The sequence below is a fragment of the Puntigrus tetrazona genome, chromosome 2 (assembly GCF_018831695.1).
Source record: "Puntigrus tetrazona isolate hp1 chromosome 2, ASM1883169v1, whole genome shotgun sequence".
Lineage (NCBI taxonomy): Eukaryota > Metazoa > Chordata > Actinopteri > Cypriniformes > Cyprinidae > Puntigrus > Puntigrus tetrazona.
Genome location: NC_056700.1, coordinates 9,487,572 through 9,507,851, shown reverse-complemented (window position 1 = coordinate 9,507,851; position 20,280 = coordinate 9,487,572). Strand labels below are relative to the sequence as shown.

At 36.5% G+C, this 20,280-nt stretch overlaps 1 protein-coding gene across 2 annotated transcripts in view; it reads left to right on the top strand.

Annotated features, from left to right (window-relative positions):
* Positions 1 to 16,289, top strand: part of plppr5a (phospholipid phosphatase related 5a) — a 28,219-nt gene extending 11,930 nt beyond the window's left edge. Inside the window, exons 4-6 of one of the 2 annotated variants that reach the window (XM_043255872.1) lie at positions 179 to 355; positions 4,302 to 4,436; positions 7,206 to 9,306. In XM_043255872.1, coding sequence (XP_043111807.1) covers positions 179 to 355; positions 4,302 to 4,436; positions 7,206 to 7,235 — 342 coding nt within the window. In that variant the 3' untranslated portion in view covers positions 7,236 to 9,306. Of the gene's footprint in view, positions 1 to 178; positions 356 to 4,301; positions 4,437 to 7,205; positions 9,307 to 16,051 lie in introns of those variants that run through there. The other variant, XM_043255868.1, reaches the window with a different exon arrangement.
* Positions 16,290 to 20,280: the final 3,991 nt, after the last annotated feature.

Here is a 20,280-nt window from a genome sequence, read left to right as displayed (position 1 = left end):
CCGATCAGAGCGGCGCATGTTTGCGTCCTGCTAATTATAGTGCAAGCCTCCGTTTAAACGGTTAAATCCATCGAATCCAAACATGCCCACACGTGAGCAGGGAATGAATGAGCTATGAAAAGCGTTTACACAGTGGTTAGGATGAAGATGTATTACAGGGTGCTCTGTTTTTTCTCAGATGTACATCACATGCTCGGTGAAGGCCAAAGGGACGCGGCTGGCCAAGCCGGTGCTCTCTCTGGGGCTCATGTGTCTGGCCTTCCTAACTGGGATTAATCGAGTGGTGGAGTACCGCAACCACTGGTCTGATGTCATTGCTGGCTTCATCATCGGAGGAGCCATTGCTGTCTTTATGGTGAGGACACACACTGATAGTAAAGATACATATGCAGTTCATATACATGAATATGCAACTACAGAGTGATTTTTAATGAATTTTGTGCTTATTTTGTGAGGATTATTTTATAGCAATACAGGTTATGCATTATATTAGACTATACATTGTCTTTCAGATGTTTAGGGTAGGTACAATTTTTTATATATTTTTGGAAAAAAAAATGGCTGCATTTATTTAAATACGGATCTAGTTAAAACAGTGTTATTACAGTATAATTAAATTCTAATAATGAATTAATAAAACATATTTTGTTGTTGGTTTATTATTTATAAACAAATTGAAAAATAAGCTTAGCTTTGATGTTTGAGGTTTGTTAGGATAGGGAAATATTGGGTCGAGATACTTAATAATAATCTAAGGAAGCAAAATAATAAAAATAAATACATTTTTAGTTGTCCAAATGTAGTTCTTAGCAATGCATATTACTAATAAAAAATTAGATTTTGATATATTTACAGAAGGAAAGGAGGAGATCTTTGCTTAATATCATAATGATTTTTGGCATTGAAAAAAACAAATATTATAATATTGCTACAAATATATTTGTGCTTCTTATGACTAATTTTGTAGTCCAGTGTCACATTTGCTGATTTTGTGCCCAAGAAATATTTATCATTATTATTATCAGTGCTGAAAGTTGCGCTGCTTTATATTCTTGTAGGAACTGTTTGATAGAATGTTTTGATAAATTAAAACATTTATTTTAAATACTATGTTTTTGTAACAATGAAAGTCTTTACTGTCACTTTTGATCACATCCTTAAATCCCAAAATACCCCATGATGGCATTATTATTTCTGACCCCACACAGTTGTGTATGTAACAAGGATAATGTATAGTATTACGCAACATTGTTCCTTTCGAGTTTTCTCATTTTGTGAATCATAAAACATGCAAACGACGTTATATAAAGGTTATATAACACGATACGCACAAATGTAAGTGCCTACGAAGTCACCAACGAGACAGAAAAAGACCGAAATAATGTGTTGCAACTGTTCAATTTGCTCTTATGTAATTTTTTAACATTGCTGGGGAAGTGAGGAACATCAAAAGTTTGAAAACACCTGATTTAGACAATTTATAAACAACAAACGTCATAGCACTGAATAATTTAGCAGTGCTTTAGCAAGAATACAAGCTTAAAATTTCTGTTTAAATGCCTCGTAGACTTGAAAGTGCTTTACTGTACATAATTATATAGTACACACTGCATCTTGCCAGGGTGTTTGGAGGGATCTGCGGCACTGAGTTGCCTTCAAGACATCTTAAATTTAAAGTAGCCATACAGCCACAAACTGCTGATCTCGAGCTGGTTTGACTTTTACCCTTCACATGCCCTGCATACGCCTGCATACCAAGAGAAAAGGTTTCATGTGTGTTGTTCAGTAAACACTCTACTTGCGTTATTTATACAGGACAAAAACATGAATCGTAAAGCAATGTTTTATATGAAGAAAAGTGACATATGGCTAGGTAATTAGGTCAGGGCACAGGATTGTGTAGCTTCCTCTTCAACAAAACACTACCGTCTGTGCTGTGCTGGGCACATTGTTGTATAAAGAGCGCGCAGTGAAGATGAGAAGCCCATTGTGAGCCAAGAGAAAGGTCACACATCAGCTCATGCCTGATTGCCTCACATTAGGCATAACAGTATTGTGAGTGAGTCTGTGGAAGCGAGGATGTTTTATTTTATGTGGTGCTGTAGTCATACTGTACAAGATATGCACTGACCTATTTCTGCTGTTAGGATGGTTTCGGGGTGGAAGGAGGAAGGTGAATATAGCCATGAATATAGTCATGGTCGGGTCAAATCATCAAGAGGGATGGGGAAACAACAGTTTGTGCTTAAGTAAATGTATGGCCATAATCTCGTTCTAATAATCGTATAATAATCTCATAATCGTCTGCTGTTTGTTTCGCAAAGGAGCTCAGGGCTCAACAATTACTGTTAATGTTGTTAGGAGGGTACTTCAGATTTTACTTTAGCTTTTATATACATCAACAAAATGTTTAAGCAAGATCATATAACCAAGGAATGACAGAATATTAGCGTCAGACGTTGTGCTTTAATATACATAGTATTCTAACAAAAACGCATTGATTTGTTACAGGAGGCTTTTATTCACCCTCCGAATAAAAAAGGGACTTTTATTATGGATGGATGCGCTTTATTGGTCTTCTTTTAGACCGTTGAAAAATAACATCCATTCACTGCCATTATAAAGGTTTATATGAAAAATATAATTCCGAATGGATAAATCTAAAATGAGAAAGTCATATATACCTTGAGGGTAAGCAAATAATGGTGTAAATCATTTTTGGGTGAACTAACCCTTCAGTGATTCTGCGTTCAAATTCAAATAAATGATTTACAATGAATTACAATAAAAGATAGTGGGTATATTTGAAATCACATAGTTAGTAGGTCCTTTATCTGAGTAAGCAATTACTTGGTGTAGCTTAAAAAATGTAATATAAAGTATAAATGTGCATTTGCCATGTTGTCATTGTCACGTGATTTTACCACCATTCACAAATCTTCTTCAGTGGACTCATGGGATGGTAAAGTCTACATCAGATGTGCACTTAAGAATCTTGCTGGAAGTAAGTCATCCGAGTACAATTCAGACATACTACTTAGCTCGCATACTGTTTTTTTATATATAAAGCAGGGAAGTATGAGATTTTGGATGCAACCCAATTACTTTGTTCTTGAATTAATCCGTGTTTTGAACAAACTGCTTTAGTGAATTAAAAATTAAATTAAAACAAGATAAATTAAGAATAAAAAAAACTTCTCTCCACCACGTTACCATAAAACCTGCTGTAAGAATTGTTGCGTGATTGATTATTTCCTTAAAAAGTATGTTTTTCTTGACAAAAAGCTACAATTTAGCTGCACGCCATAAATTCCTAATCAGTTTTTTGGAAAACAGTGTATGTGGTACAAAGCATTTTGTGCATATTTTTTTTACCTGTACTACAACTGATACTTCTGAGTCTGTCAGTAACACTTTACTTGTATGTATAATACATTCATAATGTATGTTGCAATCCATTAAATTTCATCCAATTGTGTTTTAATTTTATCCAAATTGTATCCAAAGTTAAAAAGCATCATAATATTTCAAGGCTTGTTTTTTGATTGTTTTAGTGCTTTCTAATTGTGGCTATAATTAGGCTCATCACAAGGTGCATTACAAAGCATAATTAACTCATTAAAACTTTATTTATAATGTATTGTACACAAAGGCTTGAAGTAAAGTGTTACCAGTCATTCTTTCTGTTGTGGTAAAACCACGGCTGTATTGCATAAGCACTACTGGAAAACAGTGTTCAGTATATCAGAAAAATAGCAAAAAATGATTTCATTTATTAAGCATAAAAACACATAGATAATAAACAAACAAAAGTCAACGACAGAGCCTCTCGGACTGGCCCAGCATCATCTTTATTGTCGAGCCCTGCTGCATACAAATGGTAAGGGCAGCACACATAGTGCAGAAAATTAATTCCTCCATCTATTTAGTTCAACTTAGGGCTCCATGAGAGGAGAACGCCCTGAGATGTCCTCTGCTGAAACCCTCCCTTGCTTTATGCTGCAATCTTGCAGAGGCAGAGCATTGCCCGTAGTGTCTCATTGAAACTATTCGTTTTGGTCTGATAATGGATGAATATCCTCCAGGACATGAACTCGCATGTTTCCTCTTCCCAAAAGAGCATAGAGCCTTTTTACTTTGGGCAACAAGTCATGCGAGCGTCTTTGCCCTTTCGAGACTTACATAAATCATCATTTACAGCCCGAGAAGGCATACATGTGTATGCGTGCTCCAAAAAGCCCTTCAGAAGTGTAAAATTTCCCTCTTTCCTTTTGTTTTCCCTACGGGCGCTCTTGTGTTAGGTGGTGTGTGTGGTGAAAAATTTCAAAGGGAAGCCCTTACTGAGTGAGATACCGCCAGAGGAGAGTGTGTCCAGTGGTCCCATGATCACTCAGCCCAGGATGGAGCACACTATGGAGAAATACATAGCGTCCCAGGTATTTAACCACAAGCATTCATGCACACTAGATTGCGCACTAAAATACCTTGCTATTATGATGAGCTTCTACTGAAATGACGTTAGTAACTGTGCTTTGTAAAAAGAGTTTTTACTTAATTCAATATGCTTTATTCATTTGTGAAATTTGCTAGGAATTGTGAAAGTTTTCGCAAAGTCATTTTTTTCAGTGACCCTCCCATAGACGACGGTTCAAGCGTAATTTTCTGAAACTACGAGAATACTTTTTGCGCTCAAAGAAAACCAAAATAATGACTTTATTCGACAATTCAACAAACATCCGCCGCTATAGTGGCATTTTGGAGAATCTCACATTCGTAACAATGTCTACACTTTAATTTAAATGTAAACAATGTATCTGCGTAAATATGTGGCACACATCGTTTACATATGTGATGCTCTCCAAAACGCTGCTATTGGGTGACGCAGAGGAGAATAAAGTCATCATTTTTGTTTTGCGCGCAAAAACTATTCTTTTAGCTACGTAAAATTACAGTTGACAGATTACCGCTGATGTCACAGGGATTATTTGAACCATCTCCTTGCTACGTTTCCGAGCCTTGATCTTGTAAGGATCCTTGCTGTCTATGGAGGGTCAGAGAGCTCCCGCCACGCTTCGAAAATACCTTTATTTGTGTTCAGAAGATAAACAAAGATATTACGGGTTTAGAATGACGTGAAGGTGCGTAAAGACATAATTTTCTTTAGAGGCGCTAAATACTGGATTGTTGCACTGAATATTCGTCTTGGTGCGAACAGACTTTTAAATATTAAGCCATGGTCACACGACAACGATAACTGCAAAAATGATAACTAGCTCTCACAACAATGGATAATAAAATTCAGTTTATTATTTAAGCCTGCACTCCGGTGACTTTTTGCGAGTTTTTAAGAATTCACATTTTTTTTCTAAATCCTGATTCCTTTGTGTCACTATCATTACAATTGTGGTGTGGACGTTGCTATTCTCATAAAATTAGAGTGATTATAAAAACTTTACAGTTATCATAGTTACCTTCCTTGGTGTGAAGAGCATTAACTTCAACGTAGATAAGCTTCTTACATATGTCTTACAAGATCGTTCATCCGCACTTTAAAAATTTGCAGAACAACATGTCTGCTTTATGTGGGTCATCTTATGACTTTGCCTGTGGCAGTTTTCAGTTTGCAGCATTAACATTTTAACTCTTACTGTATGGCTATGAATTTAAAACCTTAAACGGTATTACAGGTTTCGGTAATAGTGCTTAAAGATGAAATCTTTAATGTTTGATAAACAATGTCCTTTTCTTTTAGCTGCTTTTTTTTTAGCGCTGAACTCAATCTCAGTTTAGTTTCTTTTATAGAATAATAAAATACTTTTCATGACAGCCATCGCATTGAACAGCCTTTGGACACTGAATATTATGTTCTGAATGTTAAATGTTCTTCTCTAGTAAATCCCATTATTTCTTTTCAGTATGTTCATTCGGCTGCTTTGCCTCAGGCTAGAATTTCTTGTATCTGTGTCACAGGAGATCAGAGTTAGTCAGTGGGTTTATCTTCCAGTCTCTGAGAAAATAGGCACATCCAGCTGAATATATCACTTCTACAGTACATGCTGCTTTTGAGCTAGAACATTGGATTAGACACGCGCACCTTTTATTGTTGTTGTTTATTTTCGACTTTACATGAATGTGATTTTAAATACCACGTTTTCCATGTCACCGTCCGTCCTCGATGTCAACCACTGACTAATGTTTGGACCTCGCTGGCCGCAGATCAGATGTACACTCTTGATTGTTTCAGTATTCAACAGCATTGTTCATCAGGGCTGCCATACAATATTCAACAGGTAGTCAGTCCCCCTGAGGTCACGAACCCACAGTCTGGTAGCAGATATTGTCGCCTTTGAACTCCATTATGCACCACAATCAGCAGGAGTCCCGCCCATCTTTGATTAATAGTTCAATATGACTTCCCAGGATTCATTTTCGATTCATATAAGGGTGAGCCCAGGGGCTCCGCGAGGCAGTTCATCAAGATTACATGCAAGCCCAAGACGTATGCACCTGCACTGCATGGCTAGCGCTAACACCACACTTGGTTATTTCAAGGCTACGTCATTAATCTTTAAGGTAGATATTACTTATTCCCACAGCCTTAAGTGTGCGCCAGGTCTTTAACATTGCAGTGAAATGAAAGCAGAAAAGCAACTCAAGTTAAAGTGACTTTAACGCTCCTCGAGGCTCAACACCAAAAATCTTTAAAAATAACTTTTTAGAGCGAGTATCAAAATATTTGTTTTTTTGCCAGGTTTCATACGGTTTAGTGTTTTGAATAGCATTTTCAAGAATCTAATACAAATGATGTAAATATTTTCTAAATATATATAATGTATGTGTGTGTATTTATACATAATAAATATACACAGAAACACAAATTTAAATTAAAATGAACTATACATGCATTTGTTAAGAAATAGTTCACCCCAAAATTTCAACTTGCTCAGATCATCCAAGATGTACAGTAGATACGTTTATTTCCTCATCAGACCAGATTTGGAGACATTTAACATTACATCACTTGCTAAACAATGGATCGTCTGCAGCGAATGGGTGCCGTCAGAATAAGAGTCCAATCAATTCTTCTACACATCATATTTAAATGATCACATGCATAAATCACATTTTTTAAACAGATTCAGACAACAAATGAGTGTTACGCAATTGACCTAGATGTTAAACTCAATTTTTTGTTTGATTTTCAGAATCCCATCACGTACGCTGAGATCACATGACAGTGAAAAGCCAACTAGCCAGAATGCTGTGGATAATGTTGCTGCTCTCCAGTGCGACTTCTTCTTTTGAGTGCAACGTCGATATGTGCTATTTTTACACTTCTTTTTTCAAGTGTGTGGAAAAAAATCATCTATACCTTGTTGTCCTCCTTTTAATTTTTTTTTTTTTTTTTTTGAGCAAAGTTAGGGCAGGGTCGCATCCCTATTTTTATACGAACGTATAACTGTTACCATTTTAGTGGTTGAACATGCAGGGTATTGTGTGAATGTGGAATTGCAACACGATGTTCAATGAAATGTTTAACATATCCTGATGTACTATTTACAACCGTGAGTCAACCGTTGCATTTTGAAGAGGTTTCCGACTGACGAGAATTATTGTTGTTGATCCTCATAGAAATCTTTTGTTTCCGCCTGCCGAAACATATCACATCGACATATTAGAAAACAGTTTTTCTTTTCAGAACAGCGAACCGCTCCAGTGTTGCACCTGATGTTATGCTATGTATTTCTATGCATGTTTAAATAGCCAGTATAGGGTTTAGTTATGTTATAGCCATGAATTATAATTTGCTACTTTCTATTTGAGGCAGTACTAGGGGAGGGACATTCTCATTCTAGAGAGCATCTGATTGGTCAATACAAGATATAGTACAGGATGATTCATCGGTATTTCTGCTCGATTTTCTAGGAGCGTATAAGAATATACCAGCAAATACATGGTCGGTGGACTTGAAAAAAAACAACTAAATTTGGATTTTGCAGGGTCTTCAAAGTGGGCTGATGTGAACATGAGGTGATGAGAAAAAATAATGATTGATTTTGGTGTCATTATGGCAGAAAGCACCTTGGGCAGAGTTTAATTGTGACTGGCAATTGATTACAGCACTCACAGAGGATTAGATGCTCAAATTTTTGCCCAAACTTGCTGTAGTGTGTGTGAAGGATCGCTTTGTGTGCTTTAACGTGGCCAGTGTGTGTGTGTGTGTGTGTGTGTGTGTGTGTGTGTGTGTGCGTGCGTGTTTGCGCTTATTTGTGAGTCTGCCCTTGATGTCGCCTCTGTGAGAACGCAGTCTCTAGTGGCTTAGAGAAGGCCGTTTGTTTTCTCGGCAGAGCTGGAGTAATACCTGTACCTGTGAAAAAACGAGAGATATGGAGACGGAAAGAAAGAAAGGATGGACTTTTGCTGAATTGAAAACATCGTGTCTCGGCGAGTTCACACAGATATATGGCAATATTTGCATTTGGATACATCTGCGATTTCACAATCATATGCGTTTTTATTGTATCATAGACCTCATAGCATCAAAGGTCTGCGGCGTTTGATTGAATTTACATTCTGCAGAGTGATTTTTTACATCATACTGAGCGTATGTTTGATCTCTCACTGACTAGCGATGAGATTTGATTTTCAGATTCATGCTTGAATACATTAAATGTCTCCTAATGATGTAAATCATTTATCCAATTCATCTCACTGGTGTAGTACTGCTGAACATCCCGAACCTTTTATGTCCACTGTTTGTCCCATTAGTTGTCTCTTTCATCAAGAATATAACTTTTAGAGAGTTTCTGGTTGGCTCACTGAGGCATTTGGACGGCACTCTTTGTACAGCTGCTTTGTGATTGTGAAAGTGCTATATACATTTAATTTACAATTATTCAAAAATAGCTACTGAATTATCTGCACATTGACTTTAATTCAGGGTCATTTCTATGAAACTTGTGCGATTCTCCTCCAAACAGAATTGAAAACAAATGCACATTGGCACGCCGTAAGCATATACATTTTAGATTATGTTAGATTAAGTTTTTTCTTAAAGATCCTGTTTTTCAAACGGATTTTAAAAAGTTGGTATGTAAGCTACATCCATCGTATTTGGTTTGCAAATGGATTTGATTCCCAAAACCCAAAAAACGAAACAGTTTTGATTGTGAAAAGCCTGAAATCTTTGTATAAACATAGAAAGCTTATTGTGTTGATGGTCTGGCAATGACCTCAGTGACTGAACTGGAAAGGAAAGCAGATCTTTTCTGAGTCCAAAATGTCAAACAGTAATAAAATATTTACCCTCAGACTCACTGTCGTCCTGTATCTTTTATGTATGATGACTGTATAAAATTCATTTTTTTTATATTTCTTTTTTAAATGTCCCTTATAACTTTTAGTTTTAGATTTATAGTTTACCGTTGTGTTTAAAAAGTACCATATCCAGCATAGGCCTATATCTTACAATGTATGCATTTGTTATTTATTTATTAGTTTTTTTTTAACTTATCACCATAAAGTTTTATTGTTGACTGAATGTCTAAGAACAAAAATATTACCTGAATTACCTGCTATATAGTAAATGTAAAGTCGGCGACACCAAAGCTCCAAAAATATCAACATTTATTTAAAAACGTTTGCGTAGCGTGTGACGTTTCGAGCTCGTAGGCTGTTTATCAGACAAATGAACAACACTGATGTGCCACTTTATATCTCCAGGTGATCAAAGGTCACATTTTGATTGCCTGCTGCAAATTCAAATAACAAATGCAAAGACTGCAGCAACACTTATGAGAAATATAGAAACGAGTCGATTTAACGTAACACAGTTTCAGGCTGAAATGATTTTCGACGGCTCACCGGAAACCAACGTCTCACGACAGGTAAGCTAAGCTTCTAATACTTGGTGGAGCAAAATAGGACACTTCTTCAGAAGTCTTTGCAGCTGCATTTAAGAGCTACAGTAACTCGTTGCTCATTGGAAACAAATGAACTTCTCAACTCTGTCGTCATCTCGGTTATTCTAATGAGATTTAAAATAGAAACACTATAGATTTGAGTGAGAACCACCGTATTTAACTTCACACGAATAACAGAGTCTATGGAGATACCTCAAAAACATAACAAAAAACCCTCCCCAAAAAACAAAACAAAACAAAAAGTAGTTGTTTTCAGGTCTTGTTAACTAGAGGCTGTTTCAAGAGTAACTACTAAATATTTCTTTCTAATGTGTTAGTTAGAGTATGAACTATTTCAATTGTAACAATAATGGGGATGTGTGTTTTTTTTTTTTTTTTTTTACATCACTCAGTAGTTTTTTTTTTTTACAACATCTCAGTCTCTATCTGTTTTCCTGACAATAACAAACATGTGTTTGTGATAAGAAATGCAGGAACATGTTGTTCGCTGTGTTCGTTTGGGCTTTATCAGTTGTCTGGTAATGTACCAGACACAGTGCGGCTGGTCCAAGTATAAGGATGCTGGAGTGCATGGGTCCTCCTGGACCTCCTGCGTTTTTCCTCTCCTCCACTAATGTGGTGGGTGAGCTCCAGTGCATAGGCCCACCCCCTCTCATAGGCCCCATTTACAGTGCAAGACTCCCATGGACAAAATGTAAATTAAAAATGCATTGGATGTTTCGAATGACATTTCAAGAACTCCGTACCCAGGGGGAATCTATCTTGATTTCATTTCTGAAGATTTCATTCAGGCTTCACATAAAATGAATTTAATTCAAAGGAAGGGCATGGCAAGGGCGTGAGTCATTTTCCAGATAAAGGAACGCAGAACACAGTGCATGAGATGCTGAGATATATTTTAAAAGAAACTTACTGCAGTATCTTTAGGACAGTTTTCATGTTTACATTGTTTACAGTGTATTCTATACAGTGATAGCAATATTAACATCTGGGTTTGTATTAAACTTCAGTGTTTCTATCTAATACTAGACATAGACCTTTGAAGATATGCCTTACTTAATCTAGAGGGTCTGCCCTGCCATACAGAATCAGAGATAGTCCTATACAACAGTTTGAAACAGTGGGAGGTGTCTGAAAAAGAAACAAAAGCTTTTTTGTTTTATCCATTTTAATTTACTGAATTCTACCAGATAGTGTAAGAGGTGTCTTATCCCCACAGTTCAATGTAATTTAACTTGAGTGAGTAATTTAGAATAAATAAGTAAAATAAAATAAAAATGCTAATAATATTTCAAAGGAATGTGAAACACTTAGTCCCACGTAAAAACATTTTGTTGAGTATAAATGATGGCAAATGATTTGTTTGTATTAAGTTTATATCCAGATAAGGATCCAAAGGTGTTAAGCACATGCGAAAGATCTGGGATGGCAGGGCTTGAAATATAGATCGAAAGGTCAACGTCATTAAGAGAGACCTAATGTGATATTCCTCCCCTAACAATACGTGAAAAGAGCAGGACATTTTTCAAAACCACGGAAAGAGGTTCTATTTCTGAAGCGAGCAAAAGTGAAGAAAGAAGACAGTCTTGAAGAGTGGCTCTTGTAAAAGGGAAGCGAGCACAAAAAGTTAGTTCTCTCTTTGGCATCTGGAGCAGGGTAGTGGAGGCGTATACATAACATAAAAAAGGGGTCAAATCTAATATGGTGAATAAATGATTCCACTAGACAGACTGCATCTAACAAGTTAACTACATCACTGGTTTAAGAGGTTGATGAGGAAAAAACTAATATTTAAAACTAATAAAGTTGTCAAATATTTGATGCTAATTGTTTCCCTCTAATGTAGCCGGTCTGATCTACAAAGATTATTGTAGGAAGACAGGGATCCAGATGGCAAGCCAGCACCTTGAGCTAATAATTTTAGATCTGAATTGAACAGACTTATGGGCCTCCAACTGCCATGTTCATCTGGGTTCTTATCACACTTGAGATGTGAAATTGAGGCTTGAACCAGGTTTAAGGGAAGAGAACATTTACTAAAAGATCATTATATGTATCTAACAATAGAGGTGCCAGGCGTTTGGAAAACCTTTTATAGAAATCAACTGAAAATCTGTCAAGACCTGCTGCCTTAAATAAGCTGAAGATCTTTCAAAATCTAGAACAAGAGGCTCTGAAGATCAAGATCCTCGGCTACAGCTGCATCAACGTGCAACAACACGTCTAACGTAAACATTAATTAAAAAATGCATAAAAAAGAGTTTGCAAGCAATAAGTGCAGGACCCATAAAAATCATGAATCGACAGTTTCGACAGACGAACATGACTACAAACACGGTCAGTGTCTATTTACCACAGTAAAAAAAGTAAACAACTATAAAATTATGAGCAACTTTAATGTGGTATAACAGCATATGTCAGGTTTCAGGATATTGGTCTCAGTAAACATCTGGCATGTCTTCTAGAATCTAATATAGTCAAGATACTGAGAAAACGATCAAGAGAAGATGAAACAGGTTGCTTTGCAATTAAAAAAAGGAAGCCAGTTGTCTTCTACAGCAATGTAATGAGTCACTTTATAAAGCTTAATGTTTTTGTTTTATACTGTATATATGACAGACACATGCTAAACTGGCTTACAGTTCATTCGAGCTAGATATTTTATCAGACTGTGCATTCCTTTCTCTTTCAACCTTGTTGCTAGTTGCAGCAGTTGTACTACCTGAATCCATTCTTTTTTTTTTTTTTTTTTTTAAGTTTGGTAGTATTAAATGTGGAAACTTTGCTACTTTACATACGATACTTTTTAATTGAGTAAAAGTCTGACACCCTACTCAAACTTTAACTTACTTTGTGCTCCCCCGGCATTAATAAATATATATATATTTTTTTTAAACTCAGGCCAAAACTAATGAACAGTTCATTTTTACATATTTTAAAAAAAGAATACGGCCTTGACTGCCATGAAACTGAGGGGAGAATATACGAGGACGGATCTTGACCTGTTCAGAAGTGTCACTTTCACATTTCACACAATTTTATTACCTGGACTGCACTGAACCACCCGCCGGGTCAGACCATGCGAGGTGTGGAGCTGACCTCAAATCAGTTTTGCAGAAAAACAATGTGTACGTTCTGATCTCCTCGCGAGCAACTCGCGCTCTGACCTTGAGAAAGGTTGATGATGTGTCAGTCAGCCCCAGCATCTCTTTCATCCTCGACTGTTCTCTATTAATTTGCAGACCACATAGCAGAGAACTACACAGACGTATGTATCTCATATTCTGCGCGTGAAGTTCTCATCTGCGAGTAATGAGTGAGGAGCATGTGCTGCGTGATAAACACATGCCCCCGTCTTCACTGCTACTGACAAACTAGAGCGTACCGTTATTTTAACTATTGGATCTTAATGGAAAAGGGTTATTATGTTGAGTTTAAATGGGCTTAAATTAGGGATGCACGTTTTTCAGATCCTGTGTAGTAAATGATGCTCGATGTAAAATTACATTTTTACAACTGTGATATTTTCCAGTTACGTTTTGCTACTCTGATCAATACGGAACTCTGGGGTTTGAGGCTTCAGCAATCTGATTCGTCTGTAATGTAAGGGTTAAGGTCAGGATTAGGGTAAGAATATTGATCCAGAGACGTGTTCTTCCCGTCACAAAGCATTGCTCAAGAACAAACACACATCTGCCAGTGACAGCTGTGCACTAAGGTCTCACAGCACTGATGCTTCAGCAGCCATGTGTACAGTATGTACACTTTCATTGGGGCGCAATAATTGGATGTTTTCCTTTGCTGAGACACAAACTCTGCTTTGCAGGAAGCTGCGCTTGATTCGACATAAATCAAGACCCGCTGTATTTTTATTTTATCAGACCGAGGGCCTGAAAACAGTGTTACTGCTTTGGGTATTAATTTAGAGCTAGTGTAGGTTATAGTAGAATAAAATAAAAAAATATGTTTTTATATTTTTCTCCTGGCCAGTGTATGTATAGGTTATAGTAGAATAAAATAGAAAAATAAGTTTTTTATATTTTTCTCCTGGCTAAATTTCCTACAGGACCTTTGAAAAAAAAAAAAAAATAACCAAGGAGGTAATGTGTTATTAAACTAAACTACTGGCCAATAAAAATAGTGTACATTCATTTAGTGAAGTCAGTTTTAAACCAGAGAGAAACCTCACTTGCAGCAGGCAATGCTTGAAAGTACCAAAGTTGGTGTGCTGCAAGCATTTTATTATTTATCATCATTAATAATTAAGTCTCAATATTAGAGGCTGTGTCTGAAGAACTGATATAAACATACGATGTGTCTAATATCAGCATCAGCTAAACAAGTACATAATATATTTCTACACAACATGTAATATCCAAAACATTTAATAACATTTCCAACATTTATTGAAGTATTTAGTCAAATCCTGAGGAGGTTCTACTGTAATTCTCTGAATGAAATATGATGCAAGCAGGGTGCAACTGACATTCTGTTAGCTAAATGCATATGTTTGTCTTGTAATGAGAGCTCATTTTACCTGCTTTGGTATAGTGATGTCATTCTTATATCTTACAAGTCTTTCATTTCTCCAGCTTGAATTGAAAATGCTTTATGTGTTGTTCTGTAGCAGGGTTTTTGGCTTCGGTTTAACATATACTATGATACTCTGGTATGTTCTGATCATGTTGTCCGTCCTTTTAAATTTACTGAGTTTTGGGAGATGTCGTTTCTTTAGGCAGTTTTTAAATAGCAGTGTTTTACGCTGATATGTAAAAGGAAAAATATTTAATGTGAATTTTCTCCCTCGGTAAGCAGGCTGAGTGTGTTCTGTATGCCACAGAGCTGGGGGCTTTCAGAGTGTTGAAGTACAAAAAGAGAGAGATAGGGACAGAAGAATGGTCCGAAGATGGGCTGCCTGCCTCTCTGTCTCATTGAATCAGGCGAGCATCTCAGTGCCCCAAATGCATCCTCTCTTACAATGAGGTTCCACTGCAGAGATAAAACAGAAAGCTGAGAGAGCAGAGAGCTCCCAGGGCTTACACTAACACGCATTAGTTTCTCCTTATACACCGGCCACTTGCACAGAGACATAATGGAGTGTAATGTTGTTTTTATTCACCTCTGCTCAATTAGATAGTTTGGGGCAAGTTTTGTATAGAGGATATCATTTGCCCCATGGGTTTTTGAAAAGTGAATCACAAACTTAATTGCATCAAAAATCTAGAATTAAAAAAATCCAATTTATAAAAAACTATTTATCTAAATAATTTTTAGCGTTTAACAAAAACGATGAATAAATGTTATAGAATGCATCTCGAATCAAGTCAGTTTCTGTCACTGACCATGTGACCTTTCATGGTCAGATGTTATTTTTCCACCGAAGCACACAATGCTCATCATGCCATTCTTAAATCTTACATTTTATTAGAAATGTATATTGATTGCTGTGGTCAATAAAGTAAAAGAGAGGCAAATGAAATATTAAGGCATTCTATACTAACAAAATTAATTGTAATTTATTAAAATATTATTTTTACTTTTTCAAATCAGCTTTCAGTGAGACTTGTTTGTGAATAAAATATTATTAAATTATGCATTAAATTCAAGTCAGCGAATTCAATATATGGTGTTACTTTGAAGTGCACATATTTTATTTTTCGGATTAGTGTAAAATTGTGTAATTAAAACTATAACAAACCATTTCATATTCAAAGTGAATTCATAATCACTAGACTTTGACGTACTCTGTATGTCATCCATATAAAAACAAATAAGTGGCCTACTCCATAAAGAGTTGCATTGCACTCTCATCCCTACCTAAAAACTCTTGTTTAAGCTTCTGACAGACACATGCTTAACAGCTGCATTGGTGCTGATCTAATTAGCGATGTTCATTCGTGTAACCTTGCTATGGCATCACACTGAATCACAGCTCCTCTGGTCAAAGTGGTTGGTCATGCAGGTCCCAGGTTAAGTGGCGTCACCGGCATCTAGGTCTTTTCTTAAGGGAATGGCTTGGGTGGAAAGCACAAGTGGCTCCCCTTGACTCATTTCTCTTTGTCGTTGTGAGGCTCTGAGCCGCTTTTGGAGGTGCCACTCAGTCCTGTTTCTCTCTGTCCGCATCACAGCAGCTGCTGATTTACTCTGACAGACTGAGCAACAGGCTGACATCACACCTGCCTCTGCTCTCTTATCAGCGAGAGAACCGAGGGTCGACGACCGGATATCGTTCTGAGGATCTGAATGGGCCTGTCCAGCACACTCCTCTGGTAAAGAACATGTTTCCCGGTCTGCAAACGTGATGCTCTTTAATCAGCTGTGTGGAGGTAATGTGTCATGGGTTTAAAAGTAGAATAATGCATGATTAGTGATAAATAACAGGGTTCAAAGGGTTAAGGTCTGCCATTCAGCTAGTCAGGTATGACAGAGGGCTCGAATACAGCATTTATCCGAAAGAGAATTAGTCATTTTTAATCTTTACCGTATTTTTCCAACCAACTGACTTAATCATATGTGAACAAAACAGTCAAGCTCAGACAGAAACATAAACATTTCCAGACATTTATTGAATTTTAGATTTATCCAGTACCGACTTTTAGCCTTTTAAAGACAAAGTATTACAATTTTTTTGCAGAACTAAAGAAAAGAAATCCTTGCAAATGTCAGAAATAAGTGAACAACTATTTGATGTAATTTTTCTGCTTTATTGAATTTCCATCAAAAAATAGAATGTGCTTCTGAAAATATAATGATTTATGCTGTTTTATGGCAAGACTTTGAGAATGAGAATTTTAATCATAATTGGATGTCATGTTTTATGTCATTATCTATGTACTATAAAAGACATATTTGAGCAATTCAACTGATGGACTAATCATTCTGTGTGCGATAACAGCAGTTCCCCCTTATTAATCTTCACATGACCGTGAAATATCGACATTTCAGTGTCAAAAGACCTCTGGTCTGCCTATAAAAGCTTTTTAGATTGAATTTCATCAGCAGCAAAAGGAATTCTTCTGTGTTTAAGGATGATGTTCGATGCCACAGCGTTTTAGCATCTTCAGTGCCGGGAAGAAAAACATATTTATCTGATGTGAACCGCCTCTGTCTGAGCTCACATGCACAAAGAAGTGTAGCCCTCAGGACACGACACCTCTCACATGTGATTATAACCAACCTGACGCTGAGCCTCTCCATTTTTAGATACTTAACAGCACTCTCAGTCCAGCTGAGAGGAGAGTTCTCTTCATTATCATCAGGTCAGACCTACGCACACTCTTGTATGACAAATAATGTTGTAGATAAAGTTATAATCTGTATCTATTTAGTCCACTAAATGATTGATTGATAAAGATTGAACAAATATGGCAACATGGGAATTCATGTTGAATGACTTTTCTAGTTCAGTGTACATGGTTGTACATTCATTGTTGTGGTGCACTGAATGAGTGCGCTTGACAATGTCTGTGGTTTTGGACACTAATACAAATGGCTGTCCCCTTAAAAAGCCAGGGGGTGATTTTAAATACAGTGACTGTCTTTATGATTGAGTCATTGAATCCTTTACTCAATCGATTTGTTCAAAAACACAGATTCATATATAAATGTAACTATTGTGTTGCTTGTATAGTTTTGAATGGGAAAACGCTGGGCACGTCATGCACTGTGTTGCAGCTTGCCTTATTGCCAAAGTGTATAGTTTATAATTTGAGATGTTTCTTCCCATTTACATTTAGACTGCTAACTATAAAGATGACTATATTAGCATCCAAATTAATGTATGACAATGTGTGATAATGTTTTATTAATTACTGTATAATGCCGCTGCAGAGATTTTATCCATTGTTATCAAACTAAACTATTTTTGTAGGAGCATCATGATCCATCTGAGCATCTGCTGATTGCCGTCATCCAGGTCCTGTGTTTGGTTGCGGCATTAGTATGGTGGCACTCGTCTGTAGTCTGGGTACAAAAAGAACCGCTAGCTCCATCAGAGGGGTCTCATCCAGATGGCAGCCCCAGTGCAATGGACTCTGTCTTCATCTAACCTTTAATGATCTACATCTGAGGAGATGGTCTGCTGCTGATTTGTTTCGCGCTATATGACTGTTGTAGCACATTCTGAGTGAGGCATTGTGAAAAGATTCAAAATAGTAGGCTGCGATTGAAACAATGTTATTAAGTAATTAACATTTAACAAAGGTTTATCGATTCTCTCAGGGCTGTAAAGACTTCTAATTCTTCATTACCGTTAATTGGAAAGGTAGTTCTTTATTTTTGGCACAATTCAGGTTGCCATGGTATCACCATGACGATAACATTAGATGACAGCAAAGTATGAAGTAAACTGATGAAAATATGCAATCTAGCTGAGAATAGCAATTAATCATTATCTTAGATCCCGAAGCTATTTAAGCCAATGTAACAAGATGAGCAAAGATTAAAATGTGAGAAGAATAGACGGCGAAAAGCAATAATGAAAACATGATTATAATATTTCATAATTAAAATGCTGATAAGAATCGTATGTCTAGGACTTTGACATTCTGCCTTAGTTTGAACATATTCACACGCATGTATGATCCCCGCCTTGGCCCAAAAAAATTGGCATTTTAATTAAGCGAATACTATAGGACTGGCTCATTATTACAGTAATTAATTTGAAGTTCTGGCATGAAATTCTAGATGGTGCACTCTGATGTGCCCAATCTGACCATCATTATCACATGACACAGCTGATTGGTTCTTTTTATATCAGCAGCCAATGAACTTGCTGTTCAATATTCAAATATTTGGCTAGTGCTTGCTTTATTAGTTACAGCGTGCCTTAGAAACCCTCCACCTTCCCCAGCTCCACCTGTATAGATCTACTACAAGGGGATTCGTGTATGCTATATATTTGGGTTATTATTTCACATGTTATATGTGCAGCAGCAGTATGCTTACAACATATGTTGTGATGTATAGCAAGTGGTTCAATGCTCCTGTTGTCAATTCAGGATCTCAGCCAAAGCTTAATGCAACTCTTAATGAAAATGAATTCTGCAATATTGTGTAATGGCACCGAAAGCGCAATGTAATCAAATCTAAAGGCACTCCACAGGTGTTTTCCAACGTGTTTGCTTGAGAAATAATAAGCCACATACTACATGGGTTAGGGTTAAAATAACTGTCACATAAAACAATGCCAGAAACATATTAATGACTGTATGTATTAATAACAAAATCTTAAAGTCTGTAAGTTTTGCCAGACTCTTTTTTGAAAACCTGGAATTGAATGTGTGGCTGTCTGTCACTGCAGCGGTGTGAATCCTGTGTTTAGTAATGACAGATTCATTTTTGACACAATGATGCAGTGCCACGCTCAAATTACCCGCAAAAAACTTACCCATACCCCTTAAAAATAGAAATCATTATTATAAGCAAATCTTGTTTTAGCAAATCGGGCTAAAACTAGAAAATATTTAAACACAGGTTGTTTATGCACTTTCTCAAACATTGATTTTGTATAATTTTAGCCCCCCTGAAAAGTTACGGACTGCAGCTTTAAATATTTTGCTACTGTATCTTATTCCAGATGGCAATTTTTTTTTTTATGGCCAGACAGTGTATTTGAGTATAAACAACATATGGCTCTGGATGTGGCCTTAACTGACTCTTTTTCTTCACTCTCTACCAAGGGTAAAACATGCCTTAAAGTCTGATCTATCACATCATTCACTCATCTGTCTTATTATATCCACTATGTATAATTGTATGCCATGAAGAGAATTTGATTACACTCTTTAATTACACATTAGGTGGCGAGAAAGCATAACTTGAAATGACTATTTTATTTATTCAATATTAACCCAAGTCTTTACTGCAATCAGCCCTGCAGTTTAAATGCCATATACTGCCATAGCCTAAACACTTTTGAACTTTCTGTTTATTCAAGAATCCAGAAAAATGCATCACGGTGTCAAAAAATGTTAAGCGGCGCAGTTGTTTTCAACATTAATAATATGTTTTTGAAAGGACCTTATGCAACTTAAATAATAGTTGATGAAGAATCATCTTTTCCCTGACAGTAATAAATTACGTTGCAGAGTACGTTCAAACTATTTTTTCAAAATGCAGCAATATTAAAATCACAAGGTCATTTCTAAAGTTTGAATCATTATATCCAGATAGACAGATAAATTCAAGATCAATAGATCGTTTCTAAGGGAAATTCAGGACCAACCAAGTGCAATCAACTACTTGAGAGTGACTCATTTAGTACTGAACATAAAAGACAGAGCACAGAATATAAGTCTCTCTCTCTCTCTTTCATGCACTGTGCAGTTACTCTGTGCAAGACCCCTGAATCAGTGCT